General features: G+C 39.3%; 3 protein-coding genes across 3 annotated transcripts; all 3 read right to left on the bottom strand.

Moving 5' to 3' along the window:
• Window positions 1–659: 659 nt before the first annotated feature.
• c1qtnf9 (C1q and TNF related 9) lies at window positions 660–5,758 on the bottom strand. The gene is made up of 3 exons (XM_007554512.2): window positions 3,977–5,758; window positions 3,765–3,827; window positions 660–2,817 (listed from the first exon to the last, which is right to left on the bottom strand). The coding sequence occupies exons 1-3, from the start codon at window positions 4,155–4,157 to the stop codon at window positions 2,048–2,050; spliced, it is 1,014 nt and encodes a 337-aa protein (XP_007554574.1). The 5' UTR covers window positions 4,158–5,758; the 3' UTR covers window positions 660–2,047.
• A 93-nt stretch (window positions 5,759–5,851) lies between these two features.
• On the bottom strand, window positions 5,852–11,439 carry tagln3b (transgelin 3b). Its single transcript, XM_007554510.2, has 5 exons — window positions 11,069–11,439; window positions 9,203–9,434; window positions 8,137–8,311; window positions 6,929–7,031; window positions 5,852–6,835 (listed from the first exon to the last, which is right to left on the bottom strand). Exons 2-5 carry the CDS (start codon window positions 9,380–9,382, stop codon window positions 6,694–6,696), a joined length of 600 nt encoding a protein of 199 aa, XP_007554572.1. The 5' UTR covers window positions 9,383–9,434; window positions 11,069–11,439; the 3' UTR covers window positions 5,852–6,693.
• A 3,144-nt stretch (window positions 11,440–14,583) lies between these two features.
• abhd10b (abhydrolase domain containing 10, depalmitoylase b) lies at window positions 14,584–18,346 on the bottom strand. The gene is made up of 5 exons (XM_007554509.2): window positions 18,202–18,346; window positions 17,593–17,779; window positions 16,210–16,321; window positions 15,420–15,557; window positions 14,584–15,312 (listed from the first exon to the last, which is right to left on the bottom strand). The coding sequence occupies exons 1-5, from the start codon at window positions 18,293–18,295 to the stop codon at window positions 14,971–14,973; spliced, it is 873 nt and encodes a 290-aa protein (XP_007554571.1). The 5' UTR covers window positions 18,296–18,346; the 3' UTR covers window positions 14,584–14,970.
• Window positions 18,347–19,572: the final 1,226 nt, after the last annotated feature.

The raw sequence follows: 19,572 nt of genomic DNA, 5'->3' as shown, positions 1-19,572 counted from the left end.
ACACACATAAGAACATTTGTGCGGTTCATAACTTAATATTAAATTTCATATTTTGTTTTTGAAATCATGATAATCACATCAAACAGATGTGTCCCACTAAAGTTGTAATACTTACCAGTATGAATTCTATTTTTTTTTATCCGTAATTCACTGTGTAATAGTTCAAATGATAATATATAAAAGCTCTTTGTTTTTTGTTGTTTTTGTTTTTTCTTTAATGTGATTTTGGAAACTAGTTTCACAGGCAAAATTGTAAAACACAAATTGCATGTTTCACAGAATTAGATTTGTGTTACACTATAAGTGTATTTAAACAAAAATTAATAAATTAAACTGTTTAGTTAATGTATTGATTTTGACATATTAGGAGTATGTAAGCAAAATGTTACAAATTACCAATTTATTAAACTGGGGCACTTTTGGTACTCCACAATTCCTGCACACGAGTAGGACAAAAAAAGACTAGGCTTTCCAGTTGGTTTTGTCCTGGCTTTCTCGCGTCATGTCACTGAATCACACCAGTGGAATTTAAATTCATGGACATTTCTGTTCCATGCCCTTCCCTAAATTCCACAGAGAGAAACAAAGCGATTGTTCTATATTGTAAGACAACAAAAAGGTTAGACACAAGATACCATCCAGACATTCCTGTTGTCTGATTAATCATTTAATAAACTCATGTTTACATTTTTTAAACTCCAAATCTAGGATCATGCCAGATGAGAAAACCTGTATGAAACAATTCCACTGGAAATAGTTTGATAAAGAGCCAAAATGAGACATCACTGGCACCAAAATAAAAACTAATGAAACATTAACAAACAAATGCAAATAAATAAATGTATAGGATGTGACTATCTTTATGAAATAATACAATCAATTGAAAGAAGAAACAAAAGATACAGATGGCTTAACATAGCTGCTCTGTCTATTTCTTTGCTAGCAAAAATCACATATAATGTTCCAGTATTGTGATCCAGCCATGATTCAGATAATTCAGAAGTTTTGCATACACAAAAGGAAAAATGTCACTGTCCTTTATACAGTAACACTGTTAGCAGAGGCATTAAATCCACAAAGTCAGCATGTTCTGTTCCTGATGGGTTTCATTTCATAATGTACGTGTAATGTTTGCCTTCCCAACCAGCTTTGTTTTGGTTTCCAAGGTCTAAAATTTATTGTTAGAGATTGTGACTTATCTCTATTTTACTTAGAATAATAAAAATAAAAAACCCTTTTGTGAAATTTTTTGCAACACTGGTGCCCAGCTTAGTTCAACAGGCAGCATGTGACTGAACTGGCCACAAGTCCAACATCTTTTTGGCGGATTCTGAAAGTACCTTCTTGTCCTGGGGACATCAAAGCAATTCTTAAAACAATCACAGGACAATATTAAAGATTTCAATTAGGAAATTTCATAGGCTTGCACATTTTTGATACTCTTTGGGAAATGTCTGTCCAGTATTTCTGAAATAAATGTGTAAACTCTTTATACTGTTTTTAATTTGTTTGCACAGAGACAATGTACAACACTTCATTAACCTTTTGAAAGGACACATGCATAATACAAGGTTATAGTAAAAATGCCAATTTCCACTTACAATTCCTGAACAGTTTGATGTAATTTTGTAGGATTTAACAGATCATGACTTGATGAAAACTCAGTTTGGTAATTAATTAAATGCATATTTTACATACATAAAACTTTTTCGTACAATGGGAGTATTTTATTTGCAACTTCAGGTGAGACAATAACTAATAGTTACACTTGTATAACTTTTATCTTATTTGAAAAATCCTTTCAACTTTATTTAAGAGAAGATATACAGATAAAGTAGCTGTTTACTGTCTGAAATAATGGAAACAAAATACAAATTAATTTTAATGTAATTACTTTGTAATTACTTTGAAATATAATTTCCATTTTTCCAGGAAACCCCTTTTCTCCATTTTTGAATTTTTGAATGAAATGAATTTCATGGATCACAATTATATCGAAGTAACACAAAATTTTGTTTTATCTTAGATTTTTGTTGAAAATCTTTAATTAGGACCCAAAGATTATGAACCCAGAGAAGGTGGTGTCGTCATCTTCATCAGCAAACAGCCCGTTGAACAGCTCTCCTCCAACCACCTGCAGCCACACTTTGTCCCCCACATCCAGGTGCAGCACAGCGCCCCCTGCTGCCTGGTCCTCGCTGGTCTGGTAGTTGTCCGTGGTGTGGATGATTTTTACCCCATTCTTCATTAGGGCCACTTTCACATTTCTGGAGAAGACGGTGATGTGGTAGGTGAAGAAGTAGGCGCCTGCTACGGGGCACGTGTATCTCCCTGTCTGTGAGTCGTAGTGGTTCTGTTGGTTGTAAATAATCTTGTCGAACCGGATCGGAAAGTTGGCTGGTGGAAGTTTACTACGCGCTGTGAGTCCCACGGAGAAGGCGCTTTTGGGGATGACAGGAGACTCTCCCTTTTCGCCGCTTTCACCCTTCTCACCCCGAGTACCCCTTTCGCCACGGTAACCAATGTTGCCTTTGTGACCAGGCACACCCAATTCTCCCTTAGGCCCTGGCTTACCAGGGGGTCCCAGTGGCCCCTGAATACCTCTGTCACCTCTGAGGCCAATTTCCCCCTTTGGACCATGTGGTCCTGGCGGGCCTAAATCTCCTTTAAGTCCTTGGGGTCCTGGCAAGCCAAGTTCTCCCTTGCTTCCTTTTATGCCGATTGGTCCCTGTATTCCTTGGGGCCCCATTTTTCCAGGAGACCCCTTTTCTCCATTTTCTCCTTTTTTCCCTTTAGGTCCAACATTACCAATAGCTCCTGGAGAGATTGAATAAAGAAATAAATAAAAATAGGAGTGAAAACCAACACTCATTACAAGCCTATGTGTATTTTATTGTTATTTTATTTTACATGTCAAATCGATACAATGCCGTACGTAACTTTTAAATGGGAGCATCGTTTTCAAAATTTTTGCATCAGTTCTGGTGGAATAATTTGTAGACAACCATTAGCCATGAACCTGACTAATCTGGACTTCAGGGTAGAGTGGCAAGAGAAGATGCTGTTTATGTCAACAAAAACATAGCACCCTGAGTACACCATGTGGAAAATGGTGGTGGCGGCTGAGTCATAATGAGGGGATGTTTTATTTTTATTTTTTTATCGGCAGAGACAGGGAAAGTGGTGAGAGTTGATGGGAAGATGCATGTTAGCTAAATACGGAGCAATCCTGTAAAAGCTGTTTGAGGTTATAAAAGACTAAACATGGGTGTGGATCACTGCAAGTGCATGTGTTAGAACGGCCCAGTCAAAGTCCAGACTTAACTCTCACTGAGAATCTGTTTCAAAACTTGAAAGGTGCTGTTGGCAGACATCCCTCGGTGTGCAACACTGGTTAGAAACATGCAGCTGTAATTGCAGTGAAAGGCAGTACTCTAAAGTGTTGGCAGTTCACTACTCAGGTTACCTCTATAGTAAATGTTGTGAAGGTGTTGATGACACACTTTTAGATTTTTATAATAAGAAATGTTGAAAGCCATTCATGATTTATCTAGTTTCCTCTACAAATTTAGACCCTGCTTGATAATGGTCTGCCACATAAAATTATGATGACATACATTAAAGTTTGTAATTGTTCTTCAAGGGACATGAATACTTTTGCAAGGCACTGTAAATGGTAGATACTTCAATCTAATGCTTGATAAGCAGAAATATATTGTTGTTGTTGTGTTGTCTTTTGCAAGGTTGTTATTTTTAATACATACCAGTGTCTCCTTTGATTCCTTTTAGGCCATCGGTACCGGCTGGTCCCGAAGGGCCAACTTCACCTTTACGCGAAACATCAATACAAAAATGTTTTTAAATGTTTGCAATCAACACTTTGATGATAATATATTGAAACACATATTCCACTTTATCAAATATGTCTTAAGTCGCATTACAGTCATGCCTTTAAAAAGTCTTCTTCTGAACTTGCCTTGGTCTCCTTTGTCCCCTCTGAGTCCGTCTCTACCGTCTCTCCCTGGTGAACCATTGTGCCCAGGATCGCCTGGTATTCCAGGGTACCCACAAACGCAGCCTTTACTTGGTGTTGTTTCCTCTGCAACGCATCTGACGACCAGGAGCAGGAGAGCAACCCTAAAGCTTATCTGCGACATTGCACATACTGTGCCTTTAGACTTTTAGAAGCTCAAGCATGGCACGGAGTAACTTCTATTACCCAAAAGGCTGACCCCCGAGATCCTCCATGCAACAGTGGCAACGTGCATGAGAGAAGCCAACAACTCACAGGCTGGGCAAAGCTTAACAAGTGCATCCTCATTGGTCACTGTATATGGTTTAGTTATTGACTGTGCTCCATCAGTTATGCATGGCCTGTGTCCCTTCAGATGCTTCTCTAGTCCATCTGAGGCTAATAATAAGCTCAGTGTCTGAGAATAGGAAGGTAGAGAGGACCAAATAGTTTCACTTGAGCTGCCTGTCTGTGCAGAGGAGAAAATAAGACATTAATCCTGGGCGAGTAGTTACACGCTTTGATATCTCACTGGCAGATTTCATATTAATTCATTGTACAGTTAAAAGGATCTGATGTATGAAGTGACCTTTGGATTAAAAAGCTGTTGCCTTTTGGTTTGATGGCCCACACTGATTAGACTTCGTTTATTCATCCAGTGCTAACAGGGTTTTGGTTTCATATGGGGCATTAAGAAAGAGCAACACAAAGATCAGCTGGCATGAACCTGATCAGACGTATTTAACAATGGATAGCTGTGGTCAAAACATCCTGAATCCACCTGCTTTTCTAATTAATTTACAGCTGCTTTTCCCTGTTGATATCAAACAATCATGGCATCATGTGTCAATGGGTTTTACTTACTTTGTTTTCACCTTCACCCATGGTGAAGGTGAAAACAAGGTGTTGTTTCGTTCATGTGTTTACAGGATGTACAAAAATACCTATGCACTTAAAATGTTTCAGTTTTTTTTCACATTACAACCACAAACCTTAATTTTATGTTCTGTATGAAGGTGATGAAAGAAAAATTATGCATGGTTTTTACACTTTTTTATACCTAAAATCTGAAAAGTGTGGCCTGCACCTCTATTCAGCCCCTCTGAGCCAGTACCATGTACAGAACCACCACATCCTGATTTCACAGCTGATAGTACTTCAGGGTATGTCATATCTCTACTATCTTTGTACAGGCTGAAATATTTCCACATCCTTTGTATTTGTGCCATACTTGTTCCATTTCCAGATCTTCTGAGATAAGATATTGTTTTATAACCTAAAGGTGTTTTAAACCCTGCTGTGCTCCTTGGTTGATTTATGAATGACTGATAAAGATTTTTGGTTACTGACCCCCGTAAGTTGAGATTTTTTGGACAACATCCTCCTTTTCTTTCTCCAAATTAGAATTAAATGTTTGTGTAACTTTTAAGCTCGGGGGCCTGCTATTAAAGCATCTAGTTCTATAAATTAACTTAAAAAAATTCTAAACCAGGTCTTTGATCAGTGTAATTTTGATTTTGGCAACATATACACTCAAATGACTCAATTCCTTCCCCTTCAATAAGGAAAGATGAGCCTTCAACATCATTAGAAGAGCATTGAGAGATTTGATTTCCTACTCCTGCTGCTAAACAAAAGGTTACTGTTACTCTGGCTCGGATCAGAAACCAGCATCCAAATAATTGTGCTGTACTGCAGACACTTTATTAGATTGCGCCCAGTGAGCAGAGACAATAAGGATGGCAGCAAAGGAGGAACGGGAACATAAAGCCAAGGTAGGAGAAAAAACACTCAGTGCTTGCAGTGAGCACATGGTATTCACCTCAGGGAAGACAAAAATGCTTATTCATACTTTATTTTTCCAGTAATCCTTCTTACACACATCCACATATAAATAGGTTTCCAAAGTACAAACAGAACACACATAAACAGTGCACATTAAAGCAACATGTTTACCTGGCACCATGAACCTTTTATTGTCAAACGTGTTGGCTACTGCACATTCACATGTTGCACCGTGCACATATTAGACACAGCATGAACAAATATGGAACAGATAACAAACGAGGGCATGGCTCAGAACAAATGACGCTCATCTATAATTTAATACCAGCAGATCAAGGACCCAGCCTTTGAAGTCCCATAACCAGGCACAACGTGAGGTTGATTTGGTTACAGAAGAAAAAGCAACAAGTCTTCGGGCAGAACAGCAGAGACTTCGTCACTGATTGAGCCTTGCTAGGATTAAGGCTAAAGAATCACACAGGAACAGAATAGTCTATGATCACCAAAATATAGGAAATATATAAATAACAATACACCATGCCTTAACAGTCACTTTGAGTATCTCTGTAAACAAGTGTACAGTACAGATGGCTTTTATTGTGGTTAATTAAATAAAAACAAAATACACATTGTCTCACCAAATACGGAGGTAAGAAGGCAAAAGAAAAGAGAGAATAATACAGAAGAAGCATGAAGACATAAATCTGCAGTGTAGCTGACATCATTTTATTAAGAAGTAAAGGAAAACAGTGTTGGGCAAAAGCAGCAATTACAGGGAAGTTGAGGTTAAGATGGCAGGTGTGGCAAAGCTTAGGAGAGTTTTATTTTAGGGCTACAGCATTTGTGGGATTAGTAGAAAAACAAAGTCTGAGATCAAGGATTAGAGGGGGGGGGGTCTACATGATCTGACGGTGCATACCATAGCCCGTCATGCCGGCCTGGGAAGCGCCGCGATTGCTGCCCATCTGCAGGCCGATCAAACTCTGTCCTTGGCGCAGCTGCTCTTCAGTAAACTCTCGTCTGTACCCCTGGGCTTTCCTGTGCGTGTACAACAAGAGGGTTGTACATGTGTGAGGACTCTGAAGGTGGGTTTTTGATGTTTTCAGAGGTTGTTTTTTTTTCTCTCCGTACCTGTGGAACCAGTCTCGGTCACCTTTGTATTGGCCGTCATCCTTTGTGACAGCCAAACTCCCCAGAGCCATCAGGGTTCTTTGCACTGCTGCCATGTCTTTTCCTATAACAAGCAAACATGTGGAAGAAAATGTTCTGGTCAGATAACAGAAAAGCTAAAAAAAAAAAAAAGCCCAACATGCAAAACACCAAATGTGAAGATAAATTAACAGAAAACATGCATAATGAAATATGGTTGCAGCAAGATCATGTGGGAATGATTTTCGTTAATAGAAATAGAGAAGATGGTCAGAGTTTTGGGGGAAATTGGGTCCGTAGGTACGGTTATTTTTCAAACACTTTCAGTGTATTTTGTTGATATTTTGTTGAGTCTTTACATGACATACCAACACAAAGATGAGCCAAGTTGAATGAATGGAATGGAGACAGAGTTTTCAGTTTTTCAGTAATGAAAAATGTTCCATGCATTTGGAGTCATTCCAAACAACTTCCTTCAGAAGTCGCCCAATTAGTAGACAAGAGTCTTAGTGTGTGTAATTTAATATTAATATAAATACAGCTGTTCTGTGAAGCCCTTATATTTGAAAATGCCATCTCCACTGTGGAATATGGTGGTGGCAGCATCATGATGTGGGGATGTTTCTCTTCTGCAGGGTCAGGAATGCCAACCCAAACTGTTAGGAAGATCGATGAAGCTAAATGCAGGACAGTCCTCGTAAACCTGGCAACTGTTAGGAATAGAGATCCACCTTCCAGCAGGACAGCTCAGAGACTACTGTATTAAAGCGGCTCAGTTAAAGTTCGAACCTCTCCATTCAATCTGAGTGAAATTGGGCTATTTGTAAAGATACATGAAAAAAAAAAATCAAGCTACATATGTGAAACATGCATCTAAAGGGTTGCATTTGTGACTGCAATAAAGGGTCCCTCTACTGACAGAGAGGCTGAATACAAAAGCACAGAAAACTTTTCAGATTTCATTTGTAAAAGATTAAATGATACTTTTTTTCTTCCACTTCGAACTTAAACATAACTTTGTGCTGATCTGTTCTATAAAGTTTCAATAAAATCCAAATTTAGATCGCTGGAAAATCTTGAAAAATGCAGTTTACACATCCATCCATCCATCCATCCATCCATCCATCCATCCATCCATCCATCCATCCATCCATCCATCCATCCATCCATCCATCCATCCATCTCCTCACCTTCCCAGAGGTCCACGGTTTGAAAAATATCTGTGGTTGTGACTCCATAAGCTTCTGCTGCTTGCAGGAACTGGGAGATCTTCTCCATCTGTTTGAAGGCCATTTGAGTCTCAGGAATCTTTTTGATGGGTTCTTTGCCCCGCGGATAAAGGCTGTTTATGAGTCGACAGAGAATCTGTTACAGAGGAAGGACAGAAGTCTGCCTTAGTCATCCTGCGAACAGAACCTTCGGCACCAAGCCATGATGAGACTCTGGGTATTTGCTGGTATCTAATGCAATTCACAGGGTTTCAGTTGTTCTGCAGAGTTTCTACTTTTGCTACTTGACATTTAAAATCTCTGCCAGAATAACACGCATATAAAGGAGAGCTAAAAACCTATATTTTTAAATCTACCTTTGCATAAATTTGGATTTATTTTGTGAGTCTTATCCTGAATGGTGCTTTATAAATAAAGTTTTACTTACTTACTGCTCCTCAGGAAGGAGTACAAAAGGACATTAAATTTGGCATTTTAAACTGAAATGTATTTAAAATTCTCCAAAAATATTTAAATAAATAAATAAATAATGCTACCTTAAATTAACTTGTAAGAAGGAGGCATTTTTATCTAAGCGGCTGCATTTTTGTGAAGAAATCAATCAATTTCCCCCTGGTTTTTGCTTTCATGGATTTTTCTGAAAGATTTGTTTTAGCAGGTTTATCTGCAGCATTTAGCTAAAAGACACAGCAGCACAGAGCCTGTTGTGAAGTTCAGAAAAAATAAGTCTTAGCAACAATAACGTTTTTCACTTAAGATGCTGAAAATCCCTAAGTATGTGCACAGAAAGACTTAGCAGATTGCAGGTTAAAATTTTACATGTCTGGTTTTCTACTTTTTGAATAAAACTAGTGAGTAAAACAGTTTTTCTAAATCTCTACCTTGAGAAAAAATGTTATTAAGCGTAATAAGTAAGAGGGCACATAAATTGGCCATCATGTGGCAGCCATTTCATATCTGTCAGCGCTATTATGTTGTATCTTAAATAATTCAAAGTATGTCTATTTTAGGGACTGCAGCCGCTCACCGTTCCGTCCATCAGCCACGTCTGGAAGTTCTGCTTGCCCGGCTGAGGCTTCTCCAGGTTTCCTCCACACTGTGCGACTATCCAGTCCACCAGGCGCTGCTCCAGGTCAGGATCGTACTTCTGTTCGATCTTCTCCTGCACCTCCCGGCTCAGTCCGTAACTGGGCCCTCGGTTCGCCATGGCAGGCCTTCCTTAGGATCTATAGAGAACAACGTGTGGATGTCCAGCTGTCCTGAAGGAAGTAGATGTTACAGACTGAGTTAAGTGAAAATAAAAACAAAAACAAACTTATGCAAGGCATTGTGGGTTACTTCTCACACACAATGCCGTGCAAAATATTTCACATTTTGTCTTGTTACAGAAGCAAAACCTCACTGAGATATAAACAAAACCAACAGAAGGAAATGCATAGGAAGTGGAGGAAAGTGATGCATAATATCTGATTTTCTCTTACAAATAAAAATCTAGAAATATGTCATCCATTTATTCAGCTGTAGTTGTACATTTTGTATGACCTGCATTTGCTAGTTTATCTTTAGTATCATCACTTGTTCTTATGCGTATCTTTGAGTTTTTAATCTGGCTCCCACTTTGCTTCTCTTTTGTTGTGTGGGTTTGTCTGTACTAGCTTTACTAATCAAGAGACTAAAATTAAGAAAAATTGAAAAACAAATAGCTCAAAGTCCATTAGATTGTATAAAGATTGTTGACAAAAGTTTTTACCTAATGCTGTTTGAGAATTTCGAGAATTTCTGGACTTTGACTGGACCATTACAATTATATTGAAGCTCTGGCCGCATGTTTCAGGTTGTCCTGCTGGAAGGACCTCTAACCAAATCTCACTTTTTTTGCAGCCTTCAGCAGGTTTTCTGATCTTCCAGCCTCCCTTTCCATATTGAAGAAAAGCATACCCACAGCATGATGATGCCCCCACCATGCTTCATCATGAGGATGGAGCATGGTGGCCACAAAACAGAACAGCTATATTCGCACTGAAATAAGATTTCACAGGAAAATCTATTTCTTATTCTAAATGCTGCTGGTTGCACTAGATTTTATTTATTTTTGTTAAACTGAAAACCATATTTTTTCCTTTGAGTTCACATTCATGCTCTTTTTTATGTTGTTCTATCACTTAAACTCCCACTAGAAAACCCCGAATTTATGACTGCAATAAAACTAAATGAAAGTAATGAATAATTTAGCAATCACTGCAGTGATTAAGTTACGCTTTATCACTCGTGTAATTCTTTTAATTGAATATTTTTACTTCTATGCTTTGCACGAAATCTGCTGCACAAATCAGCAAATCTGTGGAGGCAGTGAAAAAAAGAAGGGTGTGGTCTGTTGGCTGCCGTCCCGAGCGAGGACAAGCCCTCTTATTGCTATGACAACAATCTAACCTGCTTCCGGCTGGCTGGGCGCAGTGATGCTGCTTCATATGACCTACAGTGGACAGTGACGCAAATTAAATCACTGAATGTATGCAGGAACTTCACAATCGCACAGAACAGCCACGTTCACAGCTGATCATACGCATCACAGCGGGCAACTGTGTTTTGCAAAATCATGTCAGATCCGCTGTGACGTAAACGTTATCTTTTCTGCGTCTTTCGAAATGAGCAGTTTTTCCAAGTTAAAAAAAAAAAAGATTTTCTTCTAAAATGTTTCACCTTCCAGTTTCAGTCTTTGCAACGCATTTTTGTTGTTTCTTCGAACTGTTTGATTTAAAAGAAGAAGAAAAAGAAAAAGAAAAACTGCTGCGCACACAAAGCTGCGACATATTGCATCGATTGCATAAACATGACGCCCCACATGTGATAAACACGCTGTCAGTAGTTTTGAAGGATGAAATGTGTCACTTACTGCAAAAGGAAAGCGCGATCACTGGTGTCCCGTATCCCAACACTGAGCTTATTCAGAGCAGAGGACGATGATGCTGAAGTGCTGAAGCATCCATAAAGCGCAGGACGAGCGCGCCTCCGGGCCAGACTGGACCTCACTCTGTCCGGGAGGGGTCGACTCGCTGGGTTTTATATGCACCAGCTCCACCAAGAGGGGGTCGAGGGGTGGAGGGGTCCCTGCGGACGCTCAGCAGCGGAATGCGACGTGACTCCTCTGTCCCGGATGGCGGTCAGTGTGTTAGTGCCTGCTCAGCTGTGTGCAAAGTGACCCCCTCCACCCCTCTGCCCCTCAGTAAGCAAGGCCACATGAATGCGTCAAATCAATTGTCTGCAAGCCAATACTGATCAGCTCTGTGTCCAAAACAACACCCACAAAATGATCTTATCCTCAGAGTCAGCTAAATTCAGTTCAGTGATTTGATCACTGGCTCCTCGCTCACATTTATTTTGCACAACTGATAAAAAAAAATAATAATAATAATAATTGAAAGAAATGATTTTTTAAACTGAAAAACTCTCTAAACTCATTTTTTAATGTAAAAAAATAAAAAGTTCAAACCTTTCAGAGTACGAAGAAAGGCAGGAAGGAAAGAATGATACAAAAAAAGTATCACGGTAAAAAAGTTGTTTGTAAGAGCCGATGTGGAGGACCAGAGCCGCAGATTGCACACCCACGCCACGCCTTATAACATTTCACTTAATCAGAGCATAGAGAGAGATTTTGACTACTTCTGTTGAACAATCTCTAAGTTGTTCAGAGCTCTGGCTTCTCTTTTCCACAACCTTGTGTCAGTTTTATCATGTAGTTTTGGATTCTTGTCCCACTGAAAGATCTAATGATGATCTGTTGTAGTTCCACCAGACCGTTTTCTTTGAACGTCCTGATACTTCAAAAACGTCCTGATGTCTGCACTCAACAACAGGCCCACAGCATCACAGCATCCACCACCATAGTCAACAGAAGCTGTAGCATCTTTTTCTAAAATATTCATTTTTTTTTTGTTTGACTCTGAACTAAAATGGAGTGTTTATCTTAAGTGACCAAAGCACACAGTTCAAAGCACAGTACCAGGAGAGTTTGGCGAACTCCTTGTGATGGCAGGAGAGAAGCCATCTTCTTCCAACCACAAACAACTGGTTGGCATGTAGACAACTCCTTATGGTTGTTATGGAAATCTGACTCCAGGATGCCCCTCTTTGCTGAGTTCTTTAATTCTGAGCTTTGTGGACGTTTTTACTCCCCTTAGCATCCTCGTCACAGAGGCAAGACAAGCCTTGATCCTCATTCAACCCAGTTAAAGTGGTTAAAATACGTTTTTGCGTTACCCTGGAAACAGTGTGTTAAAGATTACTAATTAGAAGTTCCTAAAAAATTAAGAGCAATGTAAAAAAAAAAAAAAAAAAAAAAAGTTTGATAAGTGTTTTTGTAAAATAGTTATTTCTTATCATGGGATGTTTGTTTAATATGCTGCGTCAGTATAATATATATATTTTTTTATTTTAAAGAATTTACACATCCTCACCAGGAGTTCCAGTACATGAGGATGGCACAGTAGCTTCTTCCCAAAAACACTCTCATCCTTTCCCTTAGCTTCCTTCTGTAAAATGACATTTAGACATAAGCATAAAAAATGACCGACTACAGAGTTCAGTCATAACTTAAAGGTCAGCGGTGCAGTTGAGAGGAGCTGAGAGAAAGTGGTTGATTTGCCCCATTAAACACAGAGCAGCTAGTGGACAATTACATGTTAATAATCAACTGTTCAGCTGCTCCGTTCAATGACTAAAGGACAGCAGGCTTCAGAAGGATGTGGAGAAAAAAAAAATAAAACCTGTGAACAGAAAATCACAAATAGTAAAAGCTCAGAGCCAAGATTCACAGGGCTGCTAGGATAAATGCTTTGCACTTTATGTTATTGTTCAGTGATGATGTAAATGAGGCAAAATGTCCTGATTTAGTTGTTTTGCAGTAACACTCTTTTGAGGTGAGATCCCGTCAGTTTTTATTGTGTTTCTCCAGTAACTGTATAAGATTTCTAAAAATTCTGTTTCATTTCTCATCGGATGAAGTAAAAAAAATAAATAAATAAATAAAAAAAAAAAAACACTGGTCATATGAAATACAACTGAGATCAAAAAGTCCATGTGAAATCTGAAACATAACTAATCCAAAATGATTGCCGCAACTTCATTTGTGCTGCTTCTGCAATATTTTAAATGAGACTGAAGAGCCAATATTTGTGCATCACATGATAAACTATCATCTGACAGCAAGTGCAGGAAACATTGACATCTGATAATCGTCTTAGGAGCTGATGTTCTCGGAAATAAACACTAAGGTTAATCTATGCAAAGATTGATTTTCTTAATATCAGCCTAGTTTAGGATTATCATCATGTGGAAACACTTCTCCACGTTTCCCGCATCTGAACCAAACTGTCACTCTCTGATAAAAAGAAATTGATCTTAATGTCCGGGAGCCACAAAGGTCATGCCTATCTTAACTTTCCAGGACGTAGTGAACTTTACATCTACAGACACTGAGAAAGTGTCAAACAAGAAAGGAAGACAATGTTTTACTGTCAGCAGAGACAAAGATTGAGCTACTTTGCTGCAACGACAACAACAATGTTTGGAGGAGTCAAGGTGAGGTTTTAAAGTCAGAAACACTGTACCAAGTGTCAAGCATGGCGGTAGAAGTGTCATGTTCATGTTTTACCGTCAGTGGAGCTGGTATGCTGCACAAAATGAAAGGAGTAATGGAGTGGAGGACTACTTTCACTTTTTAAGCTCAATTTCAAATCTACTCCACCATGGCTATTTGAACATAACTTAGTTTTCCAACTGGACAATGACTCAAAACCTGAACCAGAACTAGTGTTGGAATGGATGTAGCAGAGTGTAGCCAAACCTTCCGAAGAAAGTTATAAACTACAGCTAGAAGCCAGGTTCATGATGATATACCAATAATTTTAAAGAGTTCTGCTATTTCTGCAAATAAATGTTTATATTCAACTAATATTAATGGGGGTAGGTGCATACATTTAAGCATGTGTATCATATGCAACATTATGCATCTCCAAAATCTCCAAATTAATGACATTCATGCCACTGATGAATGTATGTAAACTTCCAACCTGCATTGTTAATGTCAGACTCTATAAGGCTCAGTTTGCATGTAAAAAAAAACAAAAACAAAGTTATCTATAGTTTCATGAGAAAAACAAACCATAGTTTAACAAGTTTGGATCCTCTTCTTTACCTGCATTTATGCTGTTTAACACCATCAAGCTGTAATTGGTCAGAAATTCTTGTTCATCTAGTTTAAAATTTTAGACCTAGTAGAAACACGTTCTTGGTGTAGTATTCAAAATATACAACTAAGAGAATATTCCCTTTATTATTTCTACAATAGAGGTCAAAGTTTGTAAAATGTTCCCTCTGTAAATGATAATGTTTACTCTGCTGTCGACTCTCAGAAACTTACAACCTGCACTCTGGTGTGCAGAGGTTTTATTGGCGAAAAATAGGTGAAAACTGGGTATAAAGGCACAGGAAAACTGTGTATGCTAGGAGATAGAGGGGAAACAGTGTAACAGTAAGAATGACAACAAAGACGGCTAATCATAATTCTCAATACAACAACCAGAAACATACAAATGCAACCTGAAAATTTTAGGGTTCATTACCATTTGCAACATAATGAGATGTTAGTGATGACAGACAAAAACAGGACAAAAGAAAAACAACTGATGCATCAGAGGTGACGTTTGGCAGAGCAACATGCCGTTGTTTGGTTATTTTTCCTTGCGGGCAGACTTCCCAGTTAGCAGTCATATCCTGAACATCTCCTCTCTCCCTTCTTCAGACCATGGTGGTCAGCTTGTCTATCAGATCGTCAATAGTGTAGACCATGAGCTTGATGTCGTCCTTCTCGGACATGCGGTGCTGGCCGTTCCGCCTCAGAATGATGTCCACGTCGGGGCTGAGGACGCGCTCCGCAACCTGCATGGAGATGTGCCAGGGCACGTCCTCGTCTTTGAGGCCGTGAATGAGCCGTACGGGGCAGGTGATGGGGATGGGGCTCTGAAGGACACAGTGGTTTTCCGCCTCACGCAAGAAGTCCATGCTGAACTTGTACAAACCTTCCTCTGTGTGCTTGCTGGGCAGTGACCACTCGCCTTTGGCCTCTAGCTCCTTGCGAGTCTGTGGGTTTTAAATATGGAGATCACACAAAATGTTAAAAGAAAGAAAAAAAAAAAAATTGATTGTGAAACTCAGCTGACGTACAGCGTGATCCAACATGGTCTCACCTCTAATGGAAGAGAGTTGAACGCCGTGACAAAGTGGTCAGCAGCAGAAGCAATGCCGACCAGTGCAGCGGTTTTCTCTGGTCTTGCGATGGCGGCCAGCAGCATGAGCCAACCGCCCAAACTGGATCCCACCAGGATCTGGAAAGAAGAAACAAAAACACCGCAAAATTAGTTACATGAGAAAAAAAAGCATCTGAAAACACAAAGTAAAAATAAATAAATTAGGCAAAGAAGACAAACAGAAGCCAATGGTGACAGAATCCTAATTCCATATATGACCAAACAACGCCATCTTCTGGAGATGTGGTAAAACCAACAAAAGATTTTTTTTTTAGAAAGATCTCACTAGCTTTTTCAGACTATGACACAGAATCTTCCCCCAAAAACATTGTTAGTGGTTATAAGAAGACAAAATTAGGTAAAGTTCAAGAGGAGTGAGGATTTTTACTAGATTTCACCTCCTTTTATGTGTGTTTTTTATGTTTTCCCTTGCTTTCAGGAGCTCTTTCAAACCAATAATCCCCATTATCCAACTTTAAAATACAGCTTCCATTTAAGGGGTAAGCTGAAAAGTTTACAATTTGAAACATATTTGTGTTGAGATGTAACCTAGAGTTAGATGACAGAAGGGTTTTCCTTTATGAGTCTACATCTGTTTGAGATCCTTACTATGTTGTTTTTGTCAAGAGTCAAACAAAACATATGAAGCTACATGTTGCTTAAATTGTCCAAAAGAAAAAACCGAAACAAAACAAAACAAAACAAAAATCAAAGGATGAACAATATGTACCTGCGGTCCCTCTGTTAACTCATCTAACACATAAAGAACATCTTTTTTCCAGATACCAACTGTTCCGTCAGCTAGCGCTCCCTCTGAAGCACCGTGTCCCGTGTAGTCAAACCTGAAAGAACAGAAGCAGAACAAGAGATGCCTGTGAGAAGTAAACGGTAAGATCATGGCGAACCATGCATAGATGGACAGTTTTTTTCCTAATACCTCCTATTTGTGATCAGATCCTCTGAGAACAACTAGAAGAAGAAACTTCCCAGGTCTGCCTGTGAGAAGCCATGCGCATTTCAGAAACAAACAAATTGTGATCAAGCCCAAGAACTGAACTCATTAGAATTTCAGCATGTCAAAGTGAATTTCAGAAGAAGGCTCAATGCTAAATATTAATTCTTCAAATAAATGTTACATATTTACATAAATAGTATTTTTTTCCCTCTGTGTTAACAAAGACATTTGACTGTAAAGCTGTTAAAAACAATACCGAATATGTGTCACTGGCAAAGCTTTTGGCAATGATTGGACATGTAGAAAGCACACAAGGCAAGCCAGGCAAACGGCATATGACTGTTAGGCAAGGTAATGGAAAAAAGAATGAATCAGCATACTCATAGTTCATCACAAAAGTACTTGTATTGCATTTGGTAGCATTGTTGCATTGCAGCAAGAAGATACTTCAGGTCTGATGTCTTTGTGCATGCTCTCTGTGCATGCTTGGGTTCTTCCTGGGTACTCTGAATCCTCCCAAAGTCCATAACATAATGACTGTTAGGTTAACTGATCTCTCTTTATTGTTCTTAGTTCATGGTTGTCTTTCCTATACATCTCTAATTTCCCTGCCATGGACCGGCAGCCTGTCCAGTGTGCACCCCGTCTCTTGCCCTATGACCAGTGGAGACGAAACACACTTTTCCTCAATAACAACTTCTAATTTAATGTGGAAGACATCCCCAAGTCAAAAGGGGTGTATAGTCCCTCCAGCAAGTTCTGGATCTTCTAAGGCAGGTGTGCCCAAAAGTCGGTCCACCAGGGCCGGCATCCTGCAGGTTTTAGTTCTCTCCCTGGTGGTAGTAAGAACCTTTTCAGCTCGTCAATGTTCCTCTTAGGCCTTCTAACCAGCCATCATTTGATCCAGGTGCATTAAACCAGGGAGCGAACTAAAACATGCAGGATGCTGGCCCTCGAGGACCCACTTTGGGCACCCCTGTTCTAAGGGATCTCCTCCTTGTGAATTGTGGCCAGAAAACCTTTACACAGAAGTGTTCAAAAGTAAATGTTGTAAAAGCAATTATGCGGTGCTCAATCCGAGAGCGTGCCAGATGTATTTTGTTCAGATCTGTTCAGCAGTCTACCTGCAGTCTTCTGTGATGGGTTTGGGTGACTTACCTGAGGTATGAGTGCCCTAACGACCTGCAGAACTCTTCCAGAGCCTCGGCTTTCTGGCCATTCATGTTGGAGCCATAGCCTGGCAGAAACACCACTCCTGGGCTCTTGCCCTTCACCCTTCTGTAAGCTAGCTTTGGAAGGTCTGGTCTGGATGCATACTGAACTGTTGATTTGTGTCTTCTGTCCGCTGTACAACACATGGTTATTAGTTACCCAACAGTGCGATTTATAATGAAATGTCAACACAAAGGGCAACAAAGATGGCATAAAGACGAAACTATGTTGGATAAAGCGTAAACTGGCCGACATTTTATGAAAATTAGTTAAAGCATGGCAGCATTTCAGCACGTTATCACGCCCAGTCGAAGCTAATTAATGCACAGCATGTTCAAAAACACTATAATAATTTCAGATTACGTTAAATGCTGGTATAAGAATGAAGAATAGCAGTGATTACGGTTGGAAGGTATATTACACGCCTTTAGTTCACATTCCCTAGATTTTTAAGGACGTCACAATCGCCACACCCCCTCTTGTTTATTTATCCAACTTGACGGACGTTTGAGCGTTGTAAATTTAATACTAAAAGTAGAAAGGAATCGCACAAACCTTGCAGGTGTTGTGAAGGCAGAGATGCGACCCTTGCATTTCGCAACATTAGTGAAAGTCCTCTGCTACAGGACCTCAGCGACACGGCTGCCATACTGTTCCGCGAACACTAAACGAAGTATCGCGAGAAAAGCTGTAGCAACTCTCGTTTGCTAAGAGAGTGGTTTACGTTCCAGTAATGGGGAGTCTGTGACCCCATGGCTCTGAAGCTGCTTGCGGGAAACTTGTCCCTTAGCTTTTTGCTGCTTTAAACAAGAGTATACTTTAAGGCAAGAGTTTGTGGTTAAACAGTTTGCTAGTTGTCCATCCATTTCTGTAAACATGTGCCAGTATGATGACCAATAAATAACCAATAGAGAGGGTAATGAAATTGTCAAATGAGTATATCAAGTTTCAGTTCAATGTCCTAAATATAGCACCCTAACTGTAACCCTGATAATTATACCTTATCTGTTTTTAATTTTAGTAGGGTTAACCTCTTGTTCCCTTTACTTGGGGAACAAGGGGATTATTAGTAGGCTGATTTAAAGTGAAATTGAAAGAGGTCCTCTCCCATCTTCATTGTGCCATCTACAGTAGACCATTCTTGGCTCGTTTAAACAAGCTTCTTGTCAGCTCAGTTTTTGTCTCATTTACTCTGCTGTAAGGCAATCGACTTTGCCATGTGAAAAAAGCTGAACATTTTAGCTAAGGTTGAAGGTGTTCATTTTGGAGCAGCGGGTTCTTTGTTGGTTATTTTCTCAGTCTAGGATGATGTAAGTCTTGTCCCACACAAAAAGACAAAGCAAAGACAATGAGAGATAAAAGCACTGTGAAACAAAGGGAACACAAAAAAGAACTTCAAATGAAAAGTGACAGGAAAAGAGTCAACAGAAAGATGAAGAGACATGTCTATAGAGATTCACAACCACTAGACAATGGGATGTAAAAACTTAAAATTAAACCAGGTTTGTAGTATTATATTCTTATATTCTATAACAACACCACCAAATCCTGGATATTTGATTTATGTTGAGAAATAGTTTTGATTGGTGAAAGTTTCTTTGGATTGGGCACAGGTGTTCTGGATATACACCAGAATAAAATAACAACAATATGATGTGATTTATTGAATTTAACTTATAGAAAATAGAGAAGATATCCTTAGTGTGAGTGTTAATGGCTACCTCATTAGGCTCTGTGTGCCACTTCTTAAAATGCCACAGACTGGGCAATCAGTGCAAGTTAAACAATTTCTCAGTATAGGCACAGACAACCAGAAAAGCCGAGCACCTCTCAGATATTTTGTCTGCATGACTCCCAAACAGATATTTTTATATAAATTCCCCTCTCACCCTCCGTGGGTGGTCTCTTTCATCCTCTGAGCTCGGG

Source organism: Poecilia formosa, unplaced genomic scaffold (assembly GCF_000485575.1).
Source record: "Poecilia formosa unplaced genomic scaffold, Poecilia_formosa-5.1.2 Scaffold64, whole genome shotgun sequence".
NCBI lineage: Eukaryota > Metazoa > Chordata > Actinopteri > Cyprinodontiformes > Poeciliidae > Poecilia > Poecilia formosa.
The sequence above is the reverse complement of the archived record's forward strand: the minus strand, read 5'-3'. Positions and strand labels throughout refer to the sequence as shown.

Bases quoted from the DNA above. Each gene is read 5' to 3' on its own strand.
- c1qtnf9 (XM_007554512.2), bottom strand. From the start codon at position 4,157: ATGTCGCAGATAAGCTTTAGGGTTGCTCTCCTGCTCCTGGTCGTCAGA. The intron at 3,828-3,976 runs GCAAGTTCAGAA...TTTCGCGTAAAG, and splicing joins AGGGGACAAAGGAGACCAAG to GTGAAGTTGGCCCTTCGGGA. The intron at 2,818-3,764 runs GTATGTATTAAA...CAATCTCTCCAG, and splicing joins AGGAATCAAAGGAGACACTG to GAGCTATTGGTAATGTTGGA.
- tagln3b (XM_007554510.2), bottom strand. From the start codon at position 9,382: ATGGCGAACCGAGGGCCCAGTTACGGACTGAGCCGGGAGGTGCAGGAG. The intron at 7,032-8,136 runs GTGAGGAGATGG...TGCTTGTTATAG, and splicing joins AACCGTGGACCTCTGGGAAG to GAAAAGACATGGCAGCAGTG. The intron at 6,836-6,928 runs GTACGGAGAGAA...GTACACGCACAG, and splicing joins GACCGAGACTGGTTCCACAG to GAAAGCCCAGGGGTACAGAC.
- abhd10b (XM_007554509.2), bottom strand. From the start codon at position 18,295: ATGGCAGCCGTGTCGCTGAGGTCCTGTAGCAGAGGACTTTCACTAATG. The intron at 17,780-18,201 runs GTTTGTGCGATT...TGTGTTGTACAG, and splicing joins GCCTTCACAACACCTGCAAG to CGGACAGAAGACACAAATCA. The intron at 15,313-15,419 runs GTGAGACCATGT...TAAAACCCACAG, and splicing joins TCAACTCTCTTCCATTAGAG to ACTCGCAAGGAGCTAGAGGC.